Source organism: Echinococcus granulosus (assembly GCF_000524195.1).
Source record: "Echinococcus granulosus chromosome Unknown EG_S00012, whole genome shotgun sequence".
Classification (NCBI taxonomy): Eukaryota; Metazoa; Platyhelminthes; class Cestoda; order Cyclophyllidea; family Taeniidae; genus Echinococcus; species Echinococcus granulosus.
The window spans coordinates 1,509,678-1,520,205 of record NW_020170392.1 but is presented as its reverse complement, the minus strand read 5'-3'; the positions used below and the strand labels follow the sequence as shown (position 1 = coordinate 1,520,205).

Below are 10,528 nucleotides of genomic sequence, written 5' to 3'. Positions count from 1 at the left end.
GCTAGAAGAAAATCAAAAGTCAAATATTTGATTGATATGTCCTTTGATTCGTCCTTAAAAGAGTCTTAACGCAAAACTTCAACCCACATTTAATTTTGGAACATTTTGAGTACAATGAAACAGTTTTAGCCAAAGGCATTTTGTGGGAATTTATGCCTGCATATTAACTTAGTCCGTTTTCTTGGAATCTTCACTTCAGCGTAATTCCACTCCCTATGTGTCTATAAAACAGACTTACCGCATTTCAGTAACAATCTCAGAGCTTCAGTTTCCGATTGTCAATGCTGCTGATACTTGAAGTTCTATTGAAACTGCAGTTAAACTTTAATGTTGTGAGGTAGGATTTTTACGTTACTCGGTATAGTTTTGTCGTTTTTCTCCTATGAAAGACCCCATTAAGTTTAGTAAAGTAGCATTTTGATTTGGGTTTCATGTGATTTACCATCAAAATTGGGACACAAAACTGGTATAATCAACCCTAAACTTTATAAAATCGAGTTTTCCTTGCAAACTACTGCCTAAGTAAGCGTTTACATAACTTTGATTGGTGTCTTTTAGGGAGTTCATATGGTGCCCATTCCTTTCGCACTTATCTACCAGATCCATTTTAGTGGTTACCTTAGCATTTGGCTTAAATAAAACAGCTAAAACTACTGAGATTGCTAGATTGTAAAGTATATTGTTAAGGTTTTAGTGCTCAAAAACGGTTGTTTGCATGCCACATTTTTGGGTGATCTAATACCCTAAATAGTCCATTGAAATCATATTCACTTTAGGCATTTAAACAAGATTATCATAATTAGGTATGCTATGTAAATATTTGAGCATTTAAATGCGACACTCTTGTATTCAGTAGAGCACTTGCTTCATTTATATTTTATTAATTAGTATTTTAATTGATTACACTACAGGAATTAAATCTAGTAGTTATGAATAGCTGCAAGATAGTTTATTTATTTTTCACGAGGAAATACATTACGTATGCAAAGAGCTACGATGGGCGGCCCACTTAGACTCCTGCAAATTACAGTGCGGAGTAGATTTCGTGCGCTTGTCAGCAAACTCCTCTACTCCTGGAGCGGAGTCATGACCACTTAGAGGATTATCCTAAACTGACCAATGGGAGGGCAAGAAGAGGTGGAGTTCTTCAGACGTATATAATTCATTTATCAACGCTTCCGTGTCTGCATCGCCGCCTGCATTTAATCGGAATAGTTATACCTTTTTCGCGTACAAATGTCGGAGGAATAACAAATTGTTCATCAATCATGTATGATTTTCCCACATCTTAACGAATCTGTGAGCTTTGGATGCAATTTCCTTCAAGATGTAGGCTGATCTATTAAAGTTAAAGAATGTTCATTGAAATCTCTATTCTGATATTATTTCATCTTATTATGTGCATAATCAGGATAATGTAGTATATGTCCCTCATTTAGAGTTTTTAAAACTGTAATTTTTATTTTGCTAAACGCCTAAAAGCTATGTTATCATAAAGTACTGCCCCAAAGTAAACCGGTGTTGTTTTATGAATCCTTTTACCTGTTAATTACCCCGTACAATAATGGCTTACGGGTAAAGGTGTATCAAAGGGCGCGATTTATGACTACTGTAGATTATGCACTGAATGTTTAATCCGTGTTTAGTTGAAGTTCTCCAAAAAATTTTCAAAAAGACAGTTTTATTCTAATTTTTTAAGTTATCCAAGTAATTCTCATAAGTCCTCATTGTGTATTTTCCTGAAATATGGCATACTTCCACTCAACCACCAGAAAATACTATGTCTCGATCATAATGAGGAGTGAGCGCATTGAGCCATTCCATTGTTGGTGGCATGGACGCCTATTCATAAGGTTTCCTATGCCCTGAATTACTGCAAAAAGGCACTTATCAACTGTACTTATCTATAACTACCGTCTTTCATTTTACCCATCAAAATAAAATGCCAGTGTTTGTGCCTTCATCTATAATGCTCTTCTGGCAATCTAAGCGCCCAAAAAGACTGTAAAAATAGTACATTAACCTCTATTCATAAGGATAATAAATTTTTTGATTGAGTGACTATTATGGTTGCTTTTTGGGTGGATAAAAGTGAAGTAGTGAAGCATTTTCCCATAAATTACTTAAAATGGTTAGATTTATATTTCAAAAATCAAAGGAAATGATTGGCATTTGCTGAGACAACACGACCGAGATTTCAAAGAAATTTTTGATATGCTAATTGGTTCTACTAACTTCCGGGCAGAATATCAATATTTTACAAAGGCATATTAAAGTAATTCCCATTTTGTATGGGATTGTAAAGCATACCTGCAATGTTTTATGCCTGCCTGCAACAAAATTTTCCATACCTTTATTACGACGTCGGAGACATTAAAATATCATTCATCCAATTTCCTATGTTTTGATTTCATTCATTTCTTCGTTTCTTTGCTTGAATTGCAGACGACCATACATTTTAAGTAAAATGGCTTTGGAACACCGGTAAAATTCACTTAAAAATTGGCTTGCCACGGAAATGTGAAGTAGTGTAAATTTGTGACCGTGCTGTCTGCTTCATTTCCAGACTTTACATTACTAAAGAAGTAAGTCATTTTGCCGCAAAGTTTTGCCGATTTTGTATAGCTACCTAAATGTTAAATAAAAGTTTGGTGAATTCAAAACAAACTAGAGTGTGCTGAAACAGCAAATCTATTTGCGAATTTAGTTAAGGAAGTAGTCGTTTGAGTAGAATTGCTTCAATTTGCGTACAAATTTTACCACGAAAATGATATGCGCAAGCGTATAGCTAGATGGCATACGTGGTGGCGCTTAGAATGCGTAAAACTGGCGATCAAAATGTCACTTAAACATGCTGATCATTGCCATTTTACATTTATGGGGATTCGTTCTAGTCAAAGTTGTAAGAATTAGTGCATAACGGAGGACCCTCGACGGATATCTAAATTGAGACTACATTTAAGGACTGTTTATTGCTTATGTCAGAAATTGGTTCAAAGGAAATTTCGAGCTTGTTTTTCAAGTCCCCCGTTGTCCCTGAGTAAAATAAACAATGTCATATTCCACAATAATGCATATGGCGTTACAACTGCCAGGGGAGATTAGACGGGTACACACAGGAGATGACACCTTATTGACCTAGGTCGGCGAATATCATGTTTCGACGTTTCAGGTGTATGAAAAATGATGTTTAGCATTCAATCCTCATAGAGCAGATACGTTTCCTGCCTATTCGATCGCCGTCTTAACTAAATCTTGAAATACTCGCCTCCTAGAGATGAGAGTTAAAAATGTCTCCTTTTAAAAGCATTTGCTTCTCTGTGACACACTTATTTGACGCATTTACATAACACCTTCCACACTTTGCAATAAACATCGAATTTATTACCATCTCTAGGAAACTTTCCTTTTTTAATCTACGCTGCAAATTAAGCTAAAGCAATGTTTGAAACTGCAATGCCACCATGTCAATTATAAGTAAACCTAAATGCCCTATTTTATTGAGATGTGGAAATGCTGGAAAACGTTTTATCCGCAATTGCGACTTAAAACAGCTCGAACAAATGCATCGAGATAAACCGAATTCGAAACATGGAAGTGGACTATTTTGCTTTAAGCTAAATGGCCTGTTGCCTAGAGACCATAACTCCTGTTTACGTGGGCGCCAGATTGTGGTTTCGCAAACATCAGGCGTTTCATCCTCTTCTTAAAGCGAACGTAACACTTCTAACGTAGGCCACTGTTATACCACGCATGAAGTAGTTACTAAAGCGTATTTTACAATATGGAAGTGTGGGTTAAAGACCTATCAGTGTGTTTAAAAGTGCATTAGGTAGGGTATTTTTCGAAAGTTATATTATAGCTAAATTGCGCAGTTCGGCTAGGTCTTTAGTAAAGATTACACTATTTATGTATCCCAGTAAAATTGCTCACTCCTCGAAGGACCATTTAACTAAACCGTGTGGTTGGAATTGTATCTAGGTTTCTACAGTATTTCCGATTATTCAGTTTTAGCTGTACCTCACTATGTGAAGTTAACAGCTTTTAGAAATGTACTTTCAAAAACTGTACTTTGGCATTTGTATTTTTCTACCTTATGTATTGCCAAATTTTTAAGGTGACCAGGTGTAAGTTTACCTTACTCCTTGATGGACCGACTGGTTATTGGTCGAGGGACATCTAGCCTCAATAATCGAAGCCGCAGAGACTGACGAGGGAAAAACCACCGAAATCCCTTTCACTATTTCACAGCTACCTCAGTCAATTCCTGCATAACGATCAGTAGGTGAAAAGGGACCCGAATCAAGGGAGTTGAAATCGTCTTCACAAATTTTTTGGGAAGGTAGTGGAAATCAAGTCAGGCATAATATGATGCATCACTCATCAAGAAGACGAGATTAAAACAGAGTCATGTGACTCCAAACCATGTATTAAATAAGTTTAAATCAAGCCTCTAATAAATAAAATCAAAGAAAAAAAACAGTTCGAGTGGGGTGGTAGATGGGCGCAAGTGCCAAGACAACCCACCATTGCCGTTTGACGCCTGAACAGTTGTGATCAGACTCTCCAACTGTTGCATCAACGCAGCGAACACACTCGTCATCAGGCCCGCGCAGCAGTTCAAGTAGTCCTGCAAGTCTGCAGTCGCCTGTCAGTACAGTAATGAGGTGAAAAAATAAGTTTAAAGCAACAGCAGGAAACAGAACATGCCCTCGGCTTATAACAAAAGACTGAGTTGAGTCAGGGAATCAGACGGAGAGGAAACTGGAGGAGTGGAGGGGCGGGGAAGGAAAGTGGTAGATGCCTAGGTGAAATTTCTACTCACTTTGATACTGGACTTTGTGACACTTTTCCATGAAATGGCTGTTTAAAACGTCTATTGGAAAGCAAATGCCACCTCGTTTGCCTAATGGTATTTAATTGCATGACCTCTGTTGTCAAGAGAGGATAGAACAGTGAAGTTGTTAATATTAGTTCATGGGCTGATTTTTTTTGTTGTTGGGTGAAGAAGAAGCAATACCAATTCTACTTCACCAAATTATCCTTTACGCCTTTCAGCGTTACTCTGTATATTAATTTATTTAACCCTGCTACTCCTTTAGGAGTAGATACTATGTATGTAGATTCTAAGGCCAACGCATTTGCCTCACTATCTTGCACTGCCTTTTATTCGGTTTTAGCTTTTAGTATTTTTACAATGAAGATAGGAGTGCTAAAAGAAAATTCACTGGCCATTGAAGCTTTTTTCGAGAGAACTTGAAAATGTGTAATCATCAAATCGTCCACACCCTTAAGACATTTTTCGTGGTGTACACACCACATTTTCCCAAAACCAGGTTAAGTGTCAATTTTTTATTTCAGGAAAAAATAATCAATTACTAAAGGAAAGCTATTTCTGTCTGTTTTTTTTGGGCATCAGAACACTGGTATAAGATCGCAGTCACTGCTACCAAGCATTCCAAACAAGCATTCAAATGTGCCATTCCAAGATATACGTTTTCTGCTCTAAATGCAATTGCTTTTATTATCTACGTTTTTTGAGTCCATAAATTAAATTAAAATTTGCATTTACAGTTTCACGGGTATTTTGAACAAATAAAATGCATGATTCGCGCATTGGTTCTCCAACACCTGTCACAAGGGTCACTTACGTTTCAGAGATTTTAACTCGAAAAATTCCTTTAATCAAAGTCTGCTGAGTTACGGTAAAAGTTTTGTCAGCATTCAGTATGCATATGATACCATACTTCTTCAGCACTTAGGCATTCCAGATATCTTGAATCTGCGAATTCCTATTGGAGGTCAGCGAATAACTCAAAGAATTTTATGGGACATTTTTTGCGCATCAGCATGGTACTTTATCTTCGTGTTATCAACAGAGTAATTATATCAGTCAAATTGCTTTACAGTGGTCTAAAATCTGCTCTTTAACGTCTTTTAAATAACCTTAGTGGAAGTTTATTAAGATTCTCTACCAATTGCAAGCTGCTTTTGGTTTAATATAGGAAGTATCCTAAAAATTAAAAATACTGTGCAATAGTTATCGTAAATAAGGGCTTCTTTTGCAAATATAGTGCACTAAAATGAAACGTGCACACAGGGTCTGGATTTAGAATGATGAAATACAGTAGTGAACTCAAGCATTCTGATCGTTTCCCTTGATGATGATGCAGCCTCAGTTTTCGCATGTTTGACCTTAGATGAACTATTAACTTTATAAATTATTCATAAAAGTGAATGCTTTGATTATTCTGTATTCGAAAAACGAATGCCTTATGGTTATTTAATTTGTCACTTTTCCTTTATATGCTGATGTCGACTTTTAACGTAGATCACTAATGGAGGCGTAGGACAAATCCATAGGGGCTACACGTTATTCTGCTTAAAATAGATGTTCTGAAGCATAAACAAGAACTTACTTTGGTTTAATTATATTTTGATCCTTTTTTGGTCTTCTAGAAGAATGAAGTCCACGTAGTTTTTTTTCATGCACTGGTAGACAGTGATTTGGCTTGCATTCATGTTATAACTTATCTGGAGAATTATTGGGAACTAATGGAGCTTTTAATCACCTTGTCGCCCACCCGTTAGCGCGGAAAACTTTAGGTTTTCTTGTTACTGGAACAACATAATTGGCTGATTAACTCTCGGTTTTGATAGAGGGGTCACTTTGAAACTCCGTTATTGTACCTTCACCGTCTAAGCTGGCCATGTCAGTAGCCCCAATCTCTTCTGTATTTCGAAAACACATATATTCTGCCCGAGTATTATGTCTTCTTTCGTCTGCAGGGAAGTCTAAGGGCGCCACATTATGATAGTTTACGCCATGTACAAACGATTGTCTGACTTGTTTTGTTCTAACCTATTTCGACCTACGCAATTCCCGTTGACAACCGAGAAAGGCTAACACCCCACGTTGCACAATGTCAGAAGAAATTGCTTAGGCTCGATGTGTTTTGTGAGTCCAATTACGTCTTTTATTTGAATGTCGTTAATATTGGCAATCAGTCCATTTTTTACTTAATTGAAAAGTAACGTAAAAATGGCAGAATTCCCCCACTTTGAATTACACTATTGTCTCTTATCATAGTATTGCAAATGAATTTCGTAGTCACTTTACTACTATGCATGTAATTTAAGTCCAATGGTAAATTTGCATGTAAATGTGATGTATTACTTTGACAAGTGTTTCAGATCATACCAGCAAACATATGTTCAAACAATTGGTGCAAAATTAATACTGTCTGCTAAACGCTTCGGATGGATTAATACAGTGAGTTATGCCAAATCCATCCAAATATATGGGCTTACATTTCCCTCGCAAAATAGGTAGCACTTTATAAACTTTACAAGAACGCAGCCAATCCAACTAGAATAAACAGAAATTAAACCAAGAAGGCGACAGAGGTGATACTCGAAGGTTGATTGAACAATATTTTGCAAGGGACCATATTGGCGCACAAGCAAAAATTATTTTAATTCAGCTCCTCTAAATTATTATCGCTAAAGAAGTCTTAAACAACCGGTCCATAAATACACGTTTTCTTCTTTTTACCGTCCCATTCTTATTAGTATTAAGCGGAACTCCTCAAAATTGCCATCTAAGCCGAAGTGGTCACCGGTGTGAGTGATTGCAAGGCGTGGCATAATGCTGCAGCTTCCTATTTCATATGAGCATAAGTAGTGTACAGGCTTATTTTCGAAGCATCGCTACTTCAAAAAAAATTTTACGGGTAATTCAAAAGGCAATATGTAGTTTGAGCTCAACAGAAATCATTGACGGTGATGCCTTATATTATGCGGCACTTTGATTATTTATCCAACCCTTCGATTTGGTTTCGCCGGCACTGAAGGCGCCGCCTTTGTGCTTCCGCTAGGGGGGGGATCTGGGCCATACCAGTAGACTTCATCCCTTCCGTACGTCGGCAGTACGCATTCTGGCCTAGTATTACGTTTCCATTCCCCGTCAGAAAAGTTGCGAGCGCCTCGACTAACAGTGTTTAATAAAAAAAAACTAAAAAATGCCTAGGTCGAAGCATTTTAAGTCCACACAGTGAATTAAAAGTGGGAAAGTGTGAATTTTCAATAGCCTCAGCGTTCACTAGACAGACCATTTCATAAATTCCCCTTACAAATTCTGCATTTCTACTAACTATGTCAAAGAAGCAATACCACCGTCTTCAAATAATTTACTAAAAAAAATAGTGTTGAGGACTGTATCGCCCTTAGCCACTCCTGAATACAAAAGAAGTCGTGATACTTGGGAAGAAAATATTGACGACGTACAGGAGGGCTGAGAGGTTACTGACATGGTCCAAAGCCCATAACGTTAGACGAAAGTAAAAATGCCGTGCTCTTCAGTACCCGCTTAAAGAGAACGAAGAGCTGCACTAGTAATCATAGCGCTACAAAACTGTTTGACTAAAATTGATCAAAAGTTTTCAAGTTTCGCAAGCAGTTTAATAGATCACTACTTCCTATAATCTACGATCGAATTTGTGAACGCACTTCCAAAATGCAATCACTCCTAAATTCATGGTTTTTGTCATTTTCTGCTTTCACCGGAGAAAATAGCTCGTGCTTTAACAAAGAGTATTTTTAACTTTTAAGATATTTATGTCATTTGCGCACTTGATCGTGCGAATTCAATTTGCATTTATCCGAGTATTGAATTCAAAGTTTGCACCACTTAAACACACAGAGGGAATTTTCCACACTCATTGAATCCCATTTCCATTTTTTTCTGCGCTTCAATCTATTTAACGAATCCATTCTATGCTTCCAAAGTCGTAAAATTGGGAAGTAGATGATGCAGTCAACAGATGACTTAGTGTTTTATCGGCTAAAGTAACTTGGTCAAGATAAGCTCAGCATAGTTGAACCTACTTTGAAAACGTTTCATTGTTCCTCACGTGTAAGTGCATTCTTTATTGAAGTGGTAGGTCCTGAAGGTACCACTGGACTACCTGATACCCAGTCGATTTTCGTATTAGGATTTTTAGACTATACCTTAGCATTTCGAGACTTCCTTAAAGGCGAAAGAAGACATAATGCCAGGGCAGAATATGTATTGTTGACCTACACAAGGGCTTGGGGGCTACTGACATGGCCTGAGGTTAGGCCCCTTGGCCAAGGTGCAATGGCGGATCTCTGACTAATCCATTACTAAAACCACGGGTTGGACAAATAATTAGAGTAATACCATAGTTGGGTATTATAATAGAACATGTTTGAATGACTGGATACTTGTGATACAACGGTAGTGGCAAATGAGCTCGCAGTGGCATTTTAGACAAGAGCGATGTTTCTTCCAATTACTGAACCGGATTTCGACCTCTTTCACTCAAATTAGGAAAAAAGTCTTTTGGGTTGCTTAGTTCAAAATAAATTTGTGAAATTTCCTGAGTATATTGAATATAGAAAGGTTGTGACACTAATTTGTTTTCCTTAAAATGATTTAGTCATCGGCTGAATCCGAATACTTGCCTTAAATCCTTTCACCTGTTCTGCTTTGCTTTTCAGCATGAACAAAATGGATATTCACCTTTCTTTAAGGAAATGTTTGAACTAGCAACGCAATTTGCAGGGTAAGTTTAAAATTTTAGAACACACATGTCTATTGTTGCCTTTACAATTTAGTTGCCACAACAGTACCTTTCAAAATCATTCTAATGCACAGCCTTCGGAGAACATCATTCTCTTCCTCACTTACGCCCAGCCTGTCGTTGCTGTAGTCGGAATTGTAGGTATGCATATTTAAGTGAAACACCATAACTCTCTAACCCACTTTTCATCTACTTTGAAAATATGGTTTGTGCAAATGGATGCCATATAGTGGTGCTGCTTTATTTCAGGCAACATATTTGTAATAACGCTGTTAAACGCAGCCTCTAAGGAGACGGCTTGCATCTTATACCTGCGGTGTTTGGCTGTGTTTGATTGTATTTCAATCACAGCTTTCCAATGCTCTTTCTACCCTTTAATGGTTCTCAAAGTGTACCTCATGACTAGATATGGATCAACATTCAGTGCAATTGACATTTATTTCTCAAAACCTGGAGTTTGCCAAGTGAGTGGTATCCTCTATCAACGATCTTATTTCGGATCGATGCTCAGTGGAATTTTACTTCATTTAATCAGTAACAAAAGTCTAAATTTTGTCCATTAAATCAAACAAAAATAAGTTCATTTTTAAACACAAACGTAGACATTTAAAATAAGCGAGCCCAAAGCTTAGGGCTTACTGATTTTAGAGCTGTATTTTGTGCCACTCCAAGTAGCATAAATAATATGGAGCATTGTAGCACCCCAAGGCTTCTCCAAAGACGAAAGAAGACATAGTGTTTAGGCAGAATATTTATATTTAACATACAGAAGGAATTGGGTTACAGGCAAGGCCTGGAAGTCACACTACAATGGCGGAGACTCGGAGTGGTCCCTTTACCAAAACCTAGAGTTAAACAACCAAATTATTACATATCCCCTCTTTCCCTTTGAGCGCCGCCCCCGGCGCTCCTTTTAGTCAACA

General features: G+C 37.4%; 2 protein-coding genes across 2 annotated transcripts in view; one reads left to right on the top strand and one right to left on the bottom strand. All coding sequences in view use genetic code 11, as the record gives it.

Moving 5' to 3' along the window:
• Positions 1–2,064: 2,064 nt before the first annotated feature.
• Positions 2,065–5,322, bottom strand: EGR_02707 (hypothetical protein; the record flags this gene model as incomplete). The annotated part of the gene is made up of 3 exons (XM_024491956.1): positions 2,065–2,122; positions 4,425–4,453; positions 5,197–5,322. 3 exons carry the CDS (start codon positions 5,320–5,322, stop codon positions 2,065–2,067), a joined length of 213 nt encoding a protein of 70 aa, XP_024353771.1.
• Positions 5,323–10,003: 4,681 nt separating this feature from the next.
• The window catches only part of EGR_02706 (G protein-coupled receptor), a gene marked incomplete at both ends in the record, with an annotated part of 2,079 nt that continues 1,554 nt past the window's right edge, over positions 10,004–10,528 (top strand). Inside the window, one exon of the mRNA XM_024491955.1 lies at positions 10,004–10,069. Coding sequence (XP_024353770.1) covers positions 10,004–10,069 — 66 coding nt within the window. The remainder of the gene's footprint in view (positions 10,070–10,528) is intronic.